The 18,776-nt window shown below is 56.1% G+C and overlaps 1 protein-coding gene and 1 long non-coding RNA gene across 3 annotated transcripts in view; one reads left to right on the top strand and one right to left on the bottom strand.

Moving 5' to 3' along the window:
- TRABD2B (TraB domain containing 2B) overlaps positions 1 to 9,879 on the top strand; it is a 218,284-nt gene extending 208,405 nt beyond the window's left edge. Inside the window, exons 7-8 of one of the 2 annotated variants that reach the window (XR_002160835.3) lie at positions 4,445 to 5,284; positions 7,568 to 9,879. Coding sequence is in view for 1 of the 2 variants with exons in the window: in XM_003990063.6 (XP_003990112.1) it covers positions 4,445 to 4,664 (220 nt within the window). In the remaining variant the exon portion in view is untranslated. Of the gene's footprint in view, positions 1 to 4,444 lie in introns of both variants that reach the window. The other variant, XM_003990063.6, reaches the window with a different exon arrangement.
- Positions 4,891 to 18,032, bottom strand: LOC105260824. Its single transcript, XR_890622.4, has 4 exons — positions 17,775 to 18,032; positions 15,789 to 15,838; positions 9,447 to 9,778; positions 4,891 to 5,200 (listed from the first exon to the last, which is right to left on the bottom strand). It is a non-coding gene; the product is annotated as an uncharacterized LOC105260824 (long non-coding RNA).
- Positions 18,033 to 18,776: the final 744 nt, after the last annotated feature.

Below are 18,776 nucleotides of genomic sequence, written 5' to 3'. Positions count from 1 at the left end.
GATGATGCTTATAGAATGGTAAGCTGCCCCCAGACCCCTGGTGACACTTGGTGACAGTTGTCCCCAGAGTTGCTGGTGGGACTCTCAGTCTGGTCTAAGATGCCACTCTCCCTCTCTCCTCCCTCCCCAACAGGAGCTGCTCGTGGGCCCTTCGCACGTCTTAGGTTTCAAGCATAAGTGGGTTCTGCCCACTCCCCCGCTTGACAGGAGCACACTGGCCACATGCCGGTTACCCAGCCCCGTGTTGAGAGCTGGTGGGGACAAAAACAGAAAAAGTCTCAGGTCGTGGCCAGGCAGGGACGGCTCCCTAACACGCTGTGGCTGTGTGGGGAGGACGAGGGCATTCCCAGCAGAGGGGGCCATGAGGCCAAAGGCGTGGAGGCTGGCATGGGCCTCGGACATTGGGATATCAGGCAGCAGGCAGACCTGTCGCTTCAGGTCTCCGACCTGCTTGGCCCGGAGAGGCTGAGGCCAGACCGGAGTTGCCGTGGGGTCTCCTCTGGGCGGACCACAGGGAGAGCTGCACCCTCAGGCAGCAGGATAGGCTATCAGGTGGGTCCCCCTCACCCAAGGCCCATCTCCACACTGTCTCCCTGGAAGCCTCTGAGGAGGTCACCTAGGGCACAGCCAGCAGTCCCTAGTATTGGAAAGAAAGCCACAGCCTCTGAGACCCCCAGAACCCAGCCCCGGATGGCACTTCAAGACCCTCTAAGTACACGGATTGGCCTCCTACTCCAGGTAGCCTCTGGAGGGGCCTCAGTGGGCAGACAGCTGACACCATCGCAGGCACCGGCCCTCCTTTTCTGTGCTTTATACCCTGAACTTCTGCCTAAGATCTCACTTCTAGCTTCTGCTACTAGAAAACATTTTAACGTCCGTGGGTCTGTACCTGCTCCTTCATTGTACACGTGGGGAAACTGAGGCCTGGAGGACAGGACTTGCCCCACGCCACGTGGCACACAGGGACATAGGGCAAGCTAGAACAGGGCTTCAGCCTTCCTCCCAAGCAGCGGGGCCCTTCCCCACATGAGGGGCCCTGTCGGCTCAGAGCAGACTCGGCCCCTTGGTGCCAGCCGTCTGCGGAGCCTGGGAACACTCTCAGAGTGTTTGCTTTGGCTTCGAGGCCACTTTGCCATGAGACGCTCTTCCCCTGCACGGGCCCGGGGGCGTGGGGGGATCTGGACTGGGGGACTGAGCTTTGTGAGCAGAGTGGGCTCGGGAGGCGGGGGCATTTGGAGGGACTTTCCGCACCCCCCCCCCCAACTCCGTTTCCCTGGGACTCCTTCCAAGCAATAAAACCCCCGCTCAGGCTCCAAGGGGGAGTGTGCATCTTTGGTTTTAAAAGTGTGAAAGCAAATGCCTTTGGGCGCCTTTCGAGACGGTTTTCATAACTCCCACTTGGCCTTCCCTCTGAGGGCGGGGCTGCCTGCGGCCAGCCTGGGCCCCCAGTTCCAGGCACCCCAAGTGGCACATAGCCTCCTCTCCTGAGGCCAGGCCTCCTAGCCTCCTGGCTGCTCAAGCCGAAAGGATGGGGCAGCCGCTAGGAAGGGACCATCACGGACGCTTTGCGTAGCGCGCAGAGGTTTTCTTTGCATTAGAAGAGAAAGGGAGGGAAGGGGCTAAGGTAATGGCGCGAGGCCATGGGAGGCCTCGCCTCCCACCCTGGCAGGCCTCCACGCACAGGTTTTCCAGGTCTCAGCAGGAGGCAGCACGCGAGCTCCTGTGCCCTCCAGGCACCTCTGTATCCTAATCCCCTTCAGGCTGTCTCTTCACCTTAGAAATGGGGATAATGAGATGACACGCGTACAGCATCACAGTGTCTGCTGGCTCAGGGGAGGCGCTTCCCAAACGGAAGACGCTGGTAGCGGGAGAGGCAGACACAAGCATGCTAATAACGGCGCCGAAGGTGGCCAGCGCCACGTAGCGTGCCCACCGCGTGCCAGGCGCTGCTGTGAGCGCCTCGCGTCCGGAAGCCCGCTCAAGCCTCCCGTGCACACGTAGTTACCTGCGGGTGACACAGCGGGATCAGTGGGACACGTGCGAGGTTTGGTGGGCAACTTCACTCTCCCCGGGGCCTCCACGGGGGGGCGCCGCTGGGCCAGGCCTTCAAAGGTGGACCGGAAATGGCAGCGGGACCGTCGATGCGACCGCAGAGGGTGGTGTGTGCCGGCAGAGCCCGGAAAGCTGAGGCCGGCCGGCACCAGATGGCGCGAGGCCTGGGGGCTCTGCGGGCTGCTACGGGTGGGCATCACCCCAGATGTTGTGGGTTATGAGGGACATTCAGAGCCACCTGGTCCGCCCTCCTCTCCTGTTCCACAGGCACACCGTCTATCCAGGAGCATCTTCCTTCTGTGCGTGGGGCATATGACACACTTTTGTTCCCTCCTTTTCTGATCGCTGCTCTGGGAGTTTCTAAAGACTGAGGAACACACGTGGCGGCTGTAGCCACCAGGTCAAGGAGAGCCTCGTGTGAGGATGTGGCATGTTCTTGTGGCTGGAGCATGACCAGGAGCGGAAAAGGAGGACGGGCCGGGGAGCGAGGACCTCCTCCTCGACCGAGGGCATGTGAACGCCCGATCCCAGAGCAGAGGCCCCAGCCCTGAGGCCGAGCCAGGCTGCGTAAGAGACGTCCGGCTGAGATGGCAGTGGGGCTGGACCGTGGTGGTGATGATTACAGAGCTCACATGATGCAGCGACCCTGTCCTAGCACATGGAAGCGCAGGCCCCGGCAAGGCAGGGGGCTCCCTGCTCACCCAGCAAGTGAGCGGCGTACTGGGCAGGGGCAGTAAGCTCTGGAAAGGGGGCCGTGTCACGCAGGGGAGAGGCTGCCCGCACCAGAGACACCCGGGGAGGGGCAAGCCTCCTGCCTGCGCATCAAGTGCTGGGGGCACCTACTGTGTGCCCAGTTCAGATCCCAGCCTTGCTGTGAGTCCTGGAGCACATTACTTAACCTCTTTGTGCCTCGGTTTCTTCGTACGTAACGCAGGGATTAGATCGGACCTGCCTCGTAGTGTTGCCATGAGGATTAGAGGTTAATGTGTGCAAAGCACTGGCACAGAGCTGCCGCCAGCCAGGGTAAGTAGTTCTCTGACCGCCAGGAGCACCCTTAGCCACGTGCAAGCTCGACTCTGACTTCACAGCTGGCTGCTGTCACCTCCTCCGGGAGGCTTTCCTGGCCCTGCCCTGGATGGGACCCCTGTGCTGTGATGGAACTTGCTGGATCCTCTCTCTGCCTCCCCTGCCAGGGCTCCACTAGAGCAGGTGTGGGCCCAACGCCCCTGGGGCCCCACCTCTTTCTTCATCCTGGAGGCTTCTCCCGCTCTGGCTTCTCTTTGTTATGCCTCTGTCCTTATCTTTCCTTGACCCTTCTCTTACTCAGTCCCCTCCCTCTCTTGGTTCATCATCTCCTATCTCTCTCTTTCCGGAACTTGAGCCGATCACCTGGCCCTGCCCTTCCCTCCACTTCCCCACAACACCCGGCCCCGGCCTCAGCTGGCCTGTTTGTTCTGTACTTAATCTCTCTTTATTTCGCCGTCTCTCCCTCCCTCTCTCTTTCATAGGTTCTCTTCAGCCAACAGTCTCACCCATTGCCTCCAAAACCGGATTCTATGTTTATAAGTCCGTGAAGGATCACACCTTTCACTAAGACTCTCTGTGTTTGTGTAAAAGGCAGCTGACCCAGGGCTCCTTCCCAGGGGGTGCTGCCCCCTCCCCCTGGGACCTGGTGCCATCTATCCCTGAGCCCCAGCTTTCTCATCTGGTGAGAAGGGGGTGATGAGCCCCACTGTGAAGGTTTGTTTTGAGGCCGGAGAGACTCTCCATAACTGGTCGCTGTGATCACCAGGGCCAGGAGATGGTGGGGTTTGGCGGTGTTCTGTTTCCTGTTTATCCCCGGCGGGAGGGGAGGGCGCAGGACAGCACCTGAGGACACAGGTGTGGAAGCTGATTGCCCCAGCGGGACCCCAGACCCAGCTCCTTCACGGCACTCTAATTCTTTCTGCCCTGGAACCGTCTCAGGCTGTTACCCGTGAGGCCTCGGGAACCCAGCCGGCTGGCTGTGTGGCTCTGGGCCACTCACTTTCCCTGCCCGGCCCCTTGTCTCCTTCTCCATTTTCTGAGAAGAAAACAGAGGGGCGTCTGGGTGGCTCAGTTGGTTAAGCATCCGACTCGATTTCAGCTCAGGTCATGATCTCATGGTTTGTGAGATTGAGTCCCGCATCGGGACTGTCAGCACAGAGCCTACTTGGGATTCTCTCTCTCTCTCTCTCTCTCTCTCTCTCTTTCTCTCTCAAAACAAATGAAAAAACACTAAACAATAATAATAAATAAATAAATGACATGAGAAGAAAACAGATTCACTGTCGCCTCGGAACCCAAGGCCAGATCCCAGGATGAGGCTACTGACAGGTGACTCCATGGTTCTCTGCTCTCTGTCTCCCTCCAGCACGGCCGCCTCGCCACCCCCACTGCCGCTGCAGCCCACGCACAGCTCCGGGACCGCAGGGCCACCCTTGCAGCTCTCAGAGCGGCTTCAGCAGCAGGAAGAGCAGGGGCCCACCGGCAGCTCAGCGCCCCACCGCCTACAGCCTGCCCTGGGCCTCCTCCTTGCCATCCTGGCCAGCATCACAGCCTCCCTCCTTCTGCACACCCTTGGGCCCTCCTGACCTTGGTCACCAGTGCAGAGAAGCCAGAGAAACCACAGGAGGGTCTGCGGCCACACCCCACTGCCCGTGCCACCACCTCCAGGGTGCCCGACACCTCGTGGGCAGTCCAGACGGGATCCGTTAGAACATTAGAGCTTTATCGTACCCGAGTTACATCTTCTTTTTTGTAGAAGGATCTTAATTTCCCATAGTGCTATGGGGCTCTTTTGTAAAATATGTGTCCATATTAAAAAAGAAAAATGTATTTATTCTACCGATAAAACTATTTTTATGTGGCCTATGTTAACCCTTTAATTAGCCCCAACACCAACCCAGGAAGGGAACCCAGGCTGCCAGGACACCTGCAACCTCATGCAGACCGTGGCTTTTAACCGGCTTGCTCCTAGATCGGCAGAAGCCTCCGGTGCCTCGGTTTGGCTTCTCCCGCCACGGGGTCCTCAGAGAGAGGGGCAGGCAGACAGGCTTAGCTTTTGTGAAGCTGGATTGGGGAGCCAGAGATGTGAACGCCGACGATCCTTCCCTCCCGTGGATGCATCCTAGGGTGGGAAGATACTTTAGGAAAAGAATGCTGCTATTTTGAAAACCCTGAGTGTCTGTGAACTGGCCCTCCAGAGTTCTTGGTAAGTGTTTTGACCAAAGCACAGGAGGAGGGGAGGGATGTTGGCGCTGAGGGAGGTCATCCCCCAGCCCTATGTGTCAAATGGTTACATTGAGATCCAAAGAGAGGAAGGTGGTTGCCCAAGGTCATGCAGCAAGTGGGAGGTCCAGGATGTGAATCCAGACCTCTCTGTTCTGGCATCATTCATCTTCTGTAAGCTTGGCTTACAGAAGAACCTGTTGAAGTCATAGCCAAACAGAGTGAGCTGGGCCAAAGGACAGGAGTGGGCATAGTAGGGACAGGGGCTCTAGGAGTCACATGGTAATAATAACCCTAATGAAGGCCACCATTTATCCAAAGACTGCATCATGGCAGGCACTTTGCACATTCACTTTATCACTGATCCTCATGCCAGTTCTGTGAAATGTGATTGTCCCCATTTCGCAGATGAGGAAACTGAGCCCCTCAAATAGATCAACCGACTTGCTCAAGGTCACTTAGCTGGGACATGGCCCCAGATCAGCATGATTCAGAAATGATGCTTGTCCCTGGGCCATATTTTGCCATGTTCTCTCTGCACAGAGAAGCTTCAGGGAAGGCAGATCTCACCCAAATGGGCCAGCACAAGCTTCTTGCTCCAGCCAAAGAGACCACTTGGCCACAGTCACTCATGTTGGCCCCTCTGAACAAAGGACTCTAGCAACAGCCTGTGCCACGTGTCTCATGCCCCAACTTGTCTTATCTCGGAGACAATGAGAGGCTTTCCTATCAAATGAGAGGCTGTGGGGTGGGGAGTCGGGGAGGCAGAGCAGCCAAATGGGGCAGGCAGGAAACTGAGACTCAGAGAGACTGACCTCCCTCCTCTGCCTCCAAGGCGGTAGCTGAGAAAGCAGAGGCCTGAGGTTAGCTGCCTTCCAGCCCTAACTCCTCACAGACTTTGGGAAACTGAGAGCAGAAAGGGCCCCTCATTTGACATATAATACCAGTAAGAGTAATATGGAGTCCCAGGTCTGCTGACTCCGAGCCCCGTGCTACACAGCATCACCGCACCGTGGGTTTTCCCGGCAGGCCTGGCATGGGCTGATTAGACCCAATGCCGTTATGCCCAGTCCAGCAGCTGTCTCCCTCCTGAGATGGAATTCTGGGCAGCTTATTGGATGGTCAGAAGTGCCATGAGCATCTAGGCCAGCAGCTAAATTCCTTTCATCTCAGCCCTGGATGGACGTGTTTGAGCTTGAGATCATGGCAGGAGCCCCGAGATCTGCTTCAGAGGGTCCAGCCGGCCCCATGGGCACCACGCTATAAACTGAACTTGACCCCAACCAGGGCTGGAGTCCGTTTATCTTTGGCAGAAATGTGACTTCCTATTTCTGAGCGGGAAAGGGTTTAGCTGACTTATAAAGCAGGCACAGAAGGCCTGTTGGACAGCAGACAGATCGTGCAGAGCACTCTTTGGATGAGATAAGTGTAAAGGAATTAGAAATACATAGGCCAGATTTCCCTCTGTTCAGGGCAGAGTGTGGCATGAGATGCACCGAGATAGAGCTTGAGGTTAATTAAAGATGAAGCATTTGGGTAAACAGTCCAGGTACCTGACTACATGCCCAGATCTGTGCCAGGCGTGGGGCCAAAGAGGTAAATTAACACAGTGTGTGACTATCGAGCACACACAGTGCCAGGCTCTGTGCTGGGGCCTAATCTATGCACCTTGCCTGTCCCGGAGGAACTCCTCATCATCGCGATGGAACAAGCAGACCAGTCCCACGTTCCTAGAAGCAACTTTAGAGGTTCTCCTATCTAGGCCCCTGACCACAGACAGACTCAGCCCTCACCTTCCCCAGATCCCTCCTCTGGACAGACTGGGAGATTCCAAACTTTCCCTCAAGCAAGCACTCAAGTGTTTAGAGAAAGATGGATGGCGGCAGAAGGGTAGGCGGGCTGATTAGGTAGGCATGTGCCAACGGGACAGGCCAGAGCCCATGTCGACCCGACATCTACAGCCTAAGTTCACCGATCCCTGAGGCCCACCCACCGGCCAGGGTTTGAAATGAACTGAGCTTGCTGACTTATGTCCCAGAAGACCTGAGGCGCCTGTGGAAATCCGCTTAGCTGGGGCACTGGAATTCTCTCATCCCGAGCCAGGGAACCACCGCTCCATCAGTAGCCACTTACACACTTTGCACGATCTGTCCACCACTGCTGACATTTTTTTCCGGCACGTTCTACGTGTCTAGCCTCGTAAAGTCCCCTGTTGCTCTGAGAGCATCTGTGTACCTTTCTTATGGCTTTTGTGTTTGACCTTCAGGTGGCAGAGAAGATGGAAGGACTGAGACCCAGTGGGTTAAGTGACCTGTCTGGGATTAGGCAGCATGTTAGTGGTGGCCCTAGGTCCCCTGTGTCTCAGGAAAACTGACCAAATGACCCAGGGGCGTTCGGGGAGCTGTCAGCATGGCCATGCACTTCTGTTTTTCCTCCATGCTGCTCTGGTGCACCAGCAGCCCGGTGAAGGCAGGGAGAATGGAGACGTTAGGCTGCCGGGAGCTGCAAAGGGCCACCAAGGGCCCCTCCAGCACTGAGATTCAAAGATCTGGAGTCTATGAAGCGTGGAAACTTGCACTGACTGGAAAGTTTACCTTTGCGCCAAATAACCACGAGCTGATTTTTCTCATATGAAATGCTCTGTCATCTCCTGCCTAGCCTCAGCTAGACTTGGGCAAGCCCCAGGGCTCAGGACCCTTGTTCTGCCTGCCCAGTCTCCAGCCTGGTGCCGTTGTCACAATGGATCCCAAAGAACAGTCCTCCACCACAAGGAAAGTTTGTGAAAACCACCTGGAAGGCCAAGAGAAGTTCCACCTGGGCATTGCAGCTTTGATGGTATCCTGTGTGGTGAGAACAGAACTGGGGCCGGTGATAGCGAGTGTGGGATAAGAACGGAAGCCCTCGGCCTGGCCTTCCAGACCCTCCGTGATCAGACCCTGCTGACTCTGCTAGCCATCCTATTTGTCATTTCTAGAATAGACAGATGTTTCCTGGACCTGGAAACTCCCTTATCTTTCCCCAGATCCTCATTTTTTGACGATTAACTCAGATAGCACTTCCTCCAGGAAGCCCCCTGTGATTCTTCTGTGCTTTTTTCGCATCTATCACAACACCCACTGATCAGTGTTGAAACTGTGTAATAGTGTACCTGCTCTCCTATCAGACTGTGAGCTCCTTGATGGCAGGGGTCACGTAAATTCATCTTTGTATCCTCGCCTGACATGAAGGGGGCACTCAGGAGATGTGTAGAGAGAGAAGGAGGATGAAAGGAATGAAGAGAGGAAAGGAGAGAGACGGACCTTAGCTCTGCTAGAGGAATAATCTCTACAAAGCCAAAGCTGTCCCCTGCAGGTGGTGAGTTTCCTGTCAGAAGAGGTGTGAGCAGGGCAGTAGGCCCGCTGGCTGGAGATGTGGCATGAGAGCTGAAGTCTTGGCAAGAGACTGGTGTAGATGACATTGAGGGTCCCTCCTGGCTCTGTAATGCTCAGGTTCTTTGAACATTGTTATTTTTCCAAAAATTAATCTAAGCAGCCAAAAATATCACCCGGGCTGGCCGTCTAAACCAGTAGGGTTCAGGAATCAGTCCAGCCTCACACCCCCGTTCTTCAGCAGCCCAGCCAGGCCTGACGTGAATTGGCAGGCCTGCCTGCTACCCTAAGGCAGGGGGGGCTGTGGGCGGTGGGGGAGGGCTGGACTGGAACCCAGGGCCCCTGGCCCCAGCCCGGAGCTGCTTCCCTCCCTGCTCTCAAGCATGTGGGGAGGGAAGAGATGAGCCATGAGGACTGATTGACCCCCTATCTGGCCCTTTCTGGGGAGCATCAACCCGCCCTCGGATCTCCCCATCCTTTATCCAAACGTTGGCTCTTCCTCTCCAGAGGTGCTCTGGATACTCCTTCACATTGCTGGGTGACCTTGGGCAAGTCTCTGCTCCTTTCTGAGCCTCCGTTTCCTCATCTGTTAAATGGAGACCTAGTTTCCTGCCTGTGCTGTTCTAGCACGCAGGAGTGCTGTGTGCAATCTCAGGGCCCCATGAAGGTGAGGTGCCACCGCCCTTTTGGCTCAGCGATCGGCTTTCCTCCCAGGCCCCACGGGCCGCTTTGGGATTGGGACATGTCACAGGCAGGAAAGGTGGTGGAGTAGCGTACCTTAAGGGTTGCTCCGTCGCCAGACCCGCTGCGGGCAAAGTGGGCTTTGGATGGGACCCGAGTCTCAGACATTTCCGGCGAGGCTGTGGGACGTCTTGGGCCCCAGTGGCTGGGGCAGCAGGGCCTGACTCCTGGCCAAGGGAGGTTCCAGCTCAGAGGAGGGGCAGACAGAGCTCCTGCCCCATTCCCGGGCCTCAAAGAGATGGCAGAAGGTCCCCTGCTGACTCATTATGTGACACAAGCTTCAGCTCTTAATGTATTTGAAAGATACTGGTGATGTTGTTCTTGTAACCACCTCTTCCCCTCACCTCTGTGATTTATCATGAAGAGTCCTTTAAGAATACAGAAGACAAAGAAAGATGCTATTAATGTTATTTTGCCAAAAATATTTTTGTAGCATAATATATTAATAAAAGACATCGTGAACTCTGCAGGATGGTGTCTCTGCGTGCTGGTGGCTCCCCTTCTCCTGCCAGGGAACATCTGGGGAAATCACCTCTGGAGGTCCCAGACCGGAGGCAGTGGTTTGGAGGAGCTGGAACGGGCCCATTTTCCATACGAAAACTTGGGCAGATTCTGGGAGGGTGGCGTGGGCAGGGGTCCAGTGACTGGAGAGGCCTCAGGCCAAGTGGGATCCAGATAGCCCTGTCCAGCCAGAATGAGCTGCCCACGGGGCCAGGGAAGGAGTTGCCCACGTGAGCCATAAAGCTGGGATCTAGGGTTCACCCTCAGGGCCCCCTTTCCCTCACTCCCTCACTCACCAAGACCAACCAATTCTTCCTTATTCACCTTCCCCCTCTTTCCACCCCCACTGCTCCACCCCAGCCCAGGCGTCTTCGCCCTCTCCTGAACCACCGCCACCTGCTGCTGTGCCCCGCAGTCCCCTCCCCCTCCCGCCAGGCCCTCTGTGACCTGGCCCCTTCCCGGCATGAAGCATCTCTACCGTGAAGTTCTCAGTTTTCCGATTCCTTTCCTGGTATTCAACACTCCCATTACTGCCTCCCTCCATGTTTCCTAAATTCATCCTAGCCTTCACCGCCCCTCGCCTTCACACATGCTGTTCCCCAGCACTGCCCCTCCCTCCGCACCTCCCCCGCTCCTTGCTCATTGCTCTGTGGGGCTCCTACACATCCTGCGTGGCCCAGACCTGGTGGTGTCCGCTCCAGGGAGCCTAGGCTCCTGAGCGGAGGTAGCCACTCCTCCCCCTCCCCCACCCTGTTCCCACAGCACCTGCTCCCTGTGCACCTGGCTTGTGCTCAAATGACACGATGTGCCTGCCCTTCCCCTCCCCTTCCTGGGCCAGGACCGTGGCTGTTCATCTCTGGGTTCTCAGCCCCAAGCACAGGGCTTGACAGCTAGTGGGTACCCGTGGAAGAACGGTGGAGTCAAGGAGGAAGGAGAGGAAGAAGAACGGGAGGGAAAACCGATTAAAAGCCTCCTTCTCGGGGCGCCTGGGTGGCGCAGTCAGTTAAGCGTCCGACTTCAGCCAGGTCACGATCTCGCAGTCCGTGAGTTCGAGCCCCGCGTCAGGCTCTGGGCTGATGGCTCGGAGCCTGGGGCCTGTTTCCGATTCTGTGTCTCCCTCTCTCTCTGCCCCTCCCCCGTTCATGCTCTGTCTCTCTCTGTCCCAAAAATAAATAAACATTGAAAAAAAAAATTTTTTAAAGCCTCCTTCTCTATCACAACCGACATCATAGTTCAAGTGTCAGCGGGCTGGGCTCTCCACACAGTGCTCCTGCACAAGTTCCTGGAGGGAAGACTTCACCTCCGGGCCTTGGGAGAGGGGGCAGGTCCTGAGACGCTGGGAGCGGGAGAAGCCTCCCCGTGTTCTGAAACCACAGGGCCTTCACCAGAGGTGGTTCGCTGGCCATGGTCGACACGTTCTCGCTGGCTCCTACCAAGAGTTACACGGACCGGCCGTGTGGGACCCACCTCCAGAAAAAGGTAATACAGACGATACGGCCGGAGCTAACGCGTAGCGCGCATTTATGATGCACAGTGTTCTAGACATTCACGAGCCCGAAACTGTTTCTTTCTCACGACTACTCCCCGCTGTCTCTATTTTACAGATGAAGGAGTTGGGACGCAGAGAGCTTAACCCGACCACAATCACATAGCTTGTAAATGCTGGAGCCAGACTGGAGCGCCAAGGAGTCAAGCCCCAAGACTATTGTGTTCGCTTTCACTTGGCTGTGCTGAGCTGCCACGTGTGGGCTCGGCCCGTGAGGAGGGCGAGGGGGTGTCTGCGTCCCCATCGCACAGGCCAGGTGGGCTAGGTCGGGACCCATCCGTGGCCCCGTGCAACGAGCCTCTTTCTCGTCGTGGAGGCCGGCGAGACCTCCGTCCCACCCACCCGACTCTGGATGGAGGTGCACAAAGGGGCCTCGCCTGCTCCCTGCCCCGCGCCGCCACACTGGTCTGCGGGGTTGATACCAGTGGTCTGAGAAGTCCTGCTGTGGCCTGTGACCCCGTGTCCTCTGGCCCTCACACACCAGCTGCTTTCATGAAATGAAGCTCCTGTCCTCTACCTGCCTAGAAGCCCAGTGGGAGAGTGAGCCCTTGCCCTTCCTTGGGAGACATCGTCCAAGCTGTGGCCAGGAACGGGGTCTCAGGAACGATGGAATGGGTGACTAAGGGGACAAGCAGGTGGCAAGAGGGAACACTCAAGTGTTTGTACGCAGTACACTCGAGGGTCTGCGCTTCCTAACCTGGGAGCCCCAACGCCCCCTCCTGCCCTGACAGACCGAGTCCCTTGCTCCTGAGCTGGCTCCCGCTGAGGTGCTCTGCTGGAGAGAGCCAGGCTGCCCGGTCTCATATTTGAGCGTTGGATGCAGGGGAACCCTGTCTCAGCCCCAAATCTCTGCAGAGCCGCTCCAGACAGGAGGCTTCTCTGTACAGATACAAAACTCAGAGCCGAGCCCGTGGGGGAAGCCACGGGAAGTTTCCAGCTCCCAGGAGCTGTCCCTAGCGGCCCATACATCCTGCCCCCACACCCCACCCCACAACCAGGTCACAGTGCTGAGGAGGTAGTAAGTTCTCTGGCACGGGAGGTGTGTGACGGGGTAACTCTCAATGGAGAAGAGATTCCCACCGCAGCGTAGAGGCTGGCCAAGGCCGTCTCTATCTCCCTCTCCTCTACCTGTCCCTGTTGCTGTCTCGTACCTACCTCTGTGCCCTCACTCCTTATCCATCTTTCTATTCCTTGATGCCCTCCTTCCCACCCCTGAACGTCTGCAGCCCTGCCGCCAAACCTTTCAGCTGCACCATCAGACAGTACCCTGCCCGCCCCCCGCACCCCTGCGACGAGGACCACAGCCTCGGCTCTGCCGTGGTCTGCTTGTGTGGCCTTGGGCGAGCTCTGCCCCTCTCCGGACCTCAGTCTCCTCTTTTGCATGGAAGGAGGAGCAACTTGTGTTCACTAAATCCCTCTGAGAAAGAGCAACACCTCTGGAAGACTGCCTCACGGGGGTTTGAGGTAGGAAGGAAAACTACGCCTCCCCCTTTCGCCGGAGGGGGAGGGAAGATACTCCTTATGCTCAAGGGAGGAGTTTCATCATTTTGTTCCTGAAAAGGAGGGCAAGAGAAAGCAGGAATGGAGAGAAGGAAGGAGGAGGGGCGGGGAGTGAAGAAGATGGAGAGGCACCGAGGGCGGTGGGAACGAGGCCTTCCCACTGGGGAGCAAACCTGCAGATGGCGGTCGTTTCCCTGGCTGCCGTGGGAACCCCAGCTCCGTCTGCCCTGCCAATCTCCAGAACATTCCCCGCCGCTTGTAAAGATCTGGGATGGGGAGAACCACGGAAGGGGGCTGATTGCATGGCCAGGTTGGCATGGTGTGAGGCAGATGTGGCAAGGTCGACAACAGGGAGCTGGAGGCCAAGAAGGGCACAGGAGTGAGAGCCCCCGGGAATTCAGGGACTCCAGGAGGGCTTGGACCTCAGCCACAGCGCTGGGTGTCCAGGATGATCCTAACCAGGCATGCTGGAGCAGGAATGCCTGAGCCACATCCGGGCTACAGGTAGACAGAAAAGCTAAGGGTAGACGGGCCATGGGCTTCTGTGGGCTAAGGGCTATGGGAGCTCCAGGGTTCCCTGAGCCAGGCAGGAAAGCCTCCCCGACATCACTACTTCCAGGCCTGCCACAGCAGACAGCGCACCCTGACCTGGCTGACCGGGGCCGGGCGGGGCTCCGTGGGGCCAGGCGAGCTGGGCCGGCCGCTGTTACGGCACCGTAAAAAGAGATTATTTTCAGAAAATATTCATAAAACCTTTTTCACGCTGGTTCCGGGCTACAAACAGTTCTTGTGTTTTCTTTTTTCATATTTTCCATTTCTTCCTCCCTGATCAGTCACAAGAAAAGAATGACAACATCTCTGACCTGGACACACCAGCCCCCAGGCAAGCGCCCGAAGGACACTTCGTAACTCTCATCCTCCTGTCTTCCCCGAGACTCTGGAAGGATGGAAGGGGCTGAAGGGGGTGGCAATAAGGGGTGGGGGGAGGGGGGAGGGAGGAACTGGGGAAGAAAAGGAACAATACACAGAAAGACGGGGTGAGGATCCAGAGAAGGAGCCAGGGACTGAGGAGAGAGAGACCGACGGTGCTGGAGAGGTGGAATGGGGAGAAGGAACGAGCAGTCAGAGAGAAGGTCAAGGCGGAGGGTCAGGCCCACCGGAATGGGAACACATCAGGTTCTCCAAAGAGCCTGGGACCTGGGACAGAGGCTGGGACGGGGCGGGAGTTGGGGGGCAGGATGCAGGGACCCCTAGGGGAAGGCCCTGGGAGCAAGCCCTCTACTCCTCCCAGGGAAACTTGACAACACGAACTGCTTCCAGGGCCTGCCTGGCTCCCCAGACTCAGTAGAACAGCCCCTCGCTCTTCATCCCCTGTCCCTCTCCCCACCAGGACTGTCCAGGCTCAGCCTGGGGTATGGCTGGTCATCAGGGAGCCGGGGGGCCTGGCTCCGGGCATAGCCTTCCCCTCTCAGTGTCTTTTTCCCCATCTCTTTAATGAGGATACTAAAATTGCTTCTGGCACAGGTTACGGTGAGGTTTTAATGAGCTGGTGCAGGAAAAAATGCTTTGGAAACCAAGGCCCAGCACACAGGTTAACTGTGATTGCCACTCAGGCGGGCAGCAGAGATCAGCCCGCAAGAACCGGGGGCCTGCAGATGCTGCGGCGTGCCCGGGAGCAGGGTGCAAGGCGGCAGCTAGGGACGATACAGCCAGAGAGATGAGCCAGGGCAGGCCCGGACCACTTGTTGCGCGCATCTAGGAATTGGTACAGTATCAGGGAGCCAATGGGAGCCAGCGGTCAGCTGTGTGACCCTAAGCACGTCCCTGGAGCTCTCTGGTGTGCGGTCGCCCAAGGATTCGGTGAGCTAACTCATGCAGGGTGCTGAGAGCCATGTCTGCCACAAAAAAGTCAGGGCATGCCAGCATTATCGTCTTTGATGGATCTGTGGCCTTGCTAACCACCCTGGCTTCCCTGTGAGGTGGTAGGGGTGGGTGGGTGCTGGCCTAGGGCGAGATAGGAAGAGGGGCAGAGAAGGAGGGGGGCCGGCTCTCAGGAGCTGATTCTCACACCGCAGTCTATGCCTGAGACTGGTCCCGCGCCTGAGTTCTCAGGAGAGGTGGGGGTGGAGGAGACGAACAGTGCATCCCTGGGGACCTAACTGAAGGGACCCACTGGCTTCGGACCTAGAGCGTGCAGGGAAGGTTGTGGCAGGAGGCTGGGCTCGGGCGGTGGCTGGGGTCTGGTGTGAGAGGCTGTCACCTGCCAGCTGTGGCACTGGACTTTGCCCTGGGGACAGCAGGCCGCCCAGGAAGCTTTAGCACCAAGTGGCATGAAGTTGTGTAAAAGCCTGATGCCCTGGGCCTAATCTCATCCTCCCACTGAGTCCCAGTTTTCCCATCAGCAGCATGCGAGAGGATAGCCCTGATCCCACAGAGTTACCATGAGGGCCTAGGATATGTCAGTATAGAAAGGGACATTACAAAATATTTGTAATAAAATGGGACATTGAACCTGGAAGGGCTAAGAAACCCTGCTCTACGTATTTCTTTCACCCATGAAAAATGAGAAGTCCTAAGAGATTGTGCCAGATCCTAGGATCTTCAGCTAACGTCCTTTTACCTTAGTTTCTACTCCAGCCTTTTCTGCCTGATTTTCCAAAAGAGAGTAGCACCCTTCAAGGAGTAGGGAGGTAGAGTGATACGTTGCAAAGAGCAACGGGCCTGAACCCAAGACTCCCTTTGGCTGCTTACTGGTCACCTTTCATAGGGCATGTCCCTTAACCTTCATTCTTATTTGCCTCGTCCCGGAAATGGGGATGAAGATAACTTACTTTGTAGCTTGTAATGGTGACTGAGACGACGAGTCAGAAGTGCTTCATTTCTGCAAAGGCAACATCAATGCGCATTATTATGAGGGTTGAAAGAGGAAAGGGGCGTGTGCCCTGAACTTCCACCATCCCCCAATCTTCACTCAGGGACCCCAAGGGGTGTAAGTGGAAGATTATGGCTAATTCAAGCCCCAAAGTGGGTTTCAGTCCTGCTCTGCCATGGACCTGATCGTAACATTAGGCCAATGACACCCCCTTCTTGAAGTTCAGTTTCCCCATGTGAAAAAAGCAGAACTTAGAGCAGATGATCTTTAAAGAGTCTCCTAGCTTTTCTAGGCTGGAACGTCAAGATCTTCCTCCACCCTCCAACCTCTCAACTCAGCTCCTCTGCTTTGAAACACCTGCTCTAAAGCGTTGGTTTGGGCCACATGCTAAAGCTCACCGACTTGCTGCCACCATTAACGGTTTGCAGCCCAGCAGCCTGACTGTCTTGTAGAAGGGCCATTGACTTCTCCAGGGCGCAGGAGCTCCAGCTCCACATCGATCAAATCCAAAATGTGCAGTAGGGATTTCCAAGCCGTACTACAGACCCCAGACCTCCCTCAGCCCCGCATCCCTAAGACCACCTCCCAGCTAACAGCCTTCGCCCGACCCCGGATGCCTCCTCTGGCACCTCAGACACATTCGAGCAGAGCCCATCTCTAAATAGAGGTCCAAAGGCATGCCCAGGTATGTGGTGGCTTGTGGCGTGGAGAAAAGGCTCACGGGTGTTTAAAATGGGGACAGAGAGAGCAGCCATGGGAGGGTGAGAAGGAGCCACCGGGGAGGATTTTCCCAGAGAGATGGATACGGACTTCTGCTGGCTGTGTGCCTGTCGGGAAAGATGAGGACATGTGGTAGAGGAGGCGTCTGGGCCGGGCAAAGGCCATTAGCTAGAAAGTGGTCTTAGGGCATGTGGGGCTGAGGGAAGTCAGGGGCCTGAAGCCCTGACTCTTTGGAAGTCCTACTGTGGATTTGGGGTTTGATCAACGACTGTCACTAAAAGTCTTTTGTTCAAGAAGATGGAAAAAAGTTTTGTCTCTCTGGGCTACTGAGGCTCCTGAGGAATGCAGGGGGTGTAGCGGGGCCAGGAAATTCAGGAGGCACGGAGGGCTGAGCCAACTCTCCTAGCGGGCCCGGGCCCGTCAGCCAGAGCAGGAAAGAGAAACAAACACGGGCCGCCGGATCCGGAGCAGGCACGAAGCCCCCACTGAAGGAACCCTGAATGTCCAGGCTTGGCCTCCATCTGCGGGGGGCTGCCTGCTGCCGGGCACACAGGCTCCCAGCTCAGACCCGTGTGAGAAGTTCCTCCAGGGAACTGATCGTCCCCCACCCCTTCAAGCACTCCTGCTCCCAGGCTTCCCAGGAACGCAGGCCTACAAGAAGAGGTGCTTTGCCTGCTGTGGTTTATGCGCCATGAAGCCACTCCCTCCTTCTCGGAGACAGCTGCCCAGCCCGCTCTGGCTCCAATATAGCACTTCCCTTTCAGCTTTTGAATTTCAAAGCAAACCTGACTGCAAACAGATGGATGGGGTCATAAAAATCCCCCAAGCAGGGAGCAAAGAGGCTCGTGGTTGTAAAAGAGAGGCTCCTTTGGAAGAACATGTCCCTGCACCCATGCTGGGTTCCTGCCTCTCCAGGCGCCCGCATCCTGCTTGCTGCAAACACACCAGGCACGTCCTCTTCGCCTTCACCTATCCCAATTCCACCCGGCTTTCAAGGCTCAGCACCAGCCCAGCGTTTCCCAGGCAACCTTCTACTACCTGCTCTCCCAGACCCTTAACCTTTGCATCCACCAGCCAGCAGACTGCTCTTGCCTTTGAGCTCCTAAGGTACTGACTCCCTGTACTCCTTCACCTACTCCATACATCTTGGCATTGCTGGAAATTTTTGTTTACATATCTTATCTCTCAAAATAGATCCAAGGCCGAAGATCAGAAAACACCTTACCCTTCATGACTAATCCAGTGTTGGGCGCGAGATTGATGCTGAGGCGACGCTAACTGGATGCTTTTCGTGAAAACGCAACTTTACATAGCTTAAAAAGTAGTAGAAAGAAAATGGAGGGAGTCAGTATTACCAAAGCGGCTGCTGTGGGGACTTATTATGATGCAACACAGGAAGTGTCATTCTACTGAGCAGTGGGGGACCCATTTCCAGGGTGCACTCCAAGCAGGAAGTGACTTCACTCAAAGAGATGCCCTATTATGTCCAGAGTGAAGAGAGTCATTGGCAGAGGGAACAAAGACAGGACAAAGGGCAAGGAGGTCACGGAGTAACGTGAGTGGTAGGACTCATGCAGGCTTTGGAATCACACAAGCCTGGGTTAAATCCCAGTTCTGCTATTTACAACCTGACCCTGTGCAAATGACTCAAACTCTGTGAGCTTCGGTTTTGTTACCTGTAAATGGGAGCGATAATAATACCTATTCTGTAGGATCCGTTGTCAGGAGTAAATAAGATAATGGCGCTCAAGATTGGCTAAGTGTCATCAAAGAGAGCCCTGCAGGCCAGGCAGATGGTGGCAGCGAGCCATCTCTGGACTAGCAAGACGAACTGACACCCAATCTAGTTGGAGGAAGTGAGACGACTCTTCATAAATTCAGATGTTGTTCCCGTTTACTGAGAGCTTGCTATGTGCCACCTGACTTGTAAAGAATAGTTCGATCTTCACACCGCCCTTGAGAATGATCATAATGCCACCCAGAGGTCACTGATGTCCTCTTTTTCTTCATCTCACCTTCCTGCCCGGCCTAGCAGAGGCCACTGGCAGCCTCCAGCGAGGGGAAGACATCACAGGGCTTACTCTGAGCTGAACGGAGCTGTACGGGAGACAAACGTTTCGAATTTGGTGAGAAATTTAGATTGATTTTGATCAGGGGAGAGTTTGTAATACAGGAAAAGGAGACTCTTCCAACACCAGATACTGACAGGAAAGCTGTTGGATCCACA

The sequence above is a fragment of the Felis catus genome, chromosome C1 (genome assembly GCF_018350175.1).
Source record: "Felis catus isolate Fca126 chromosome C1, F.catus_Fca126_mat1.0, whole genome shotgun sequence".
Classification (NCBI taxonomy): domain Eukaryota; kingdom Metazoa; phylum Chordata; class Mammalia; order Carnivora; family Felidae; genus Felis; species Felis catus.
This window is presented reverse-complemented; position numbering and strand designations above follow the sequence as displayed.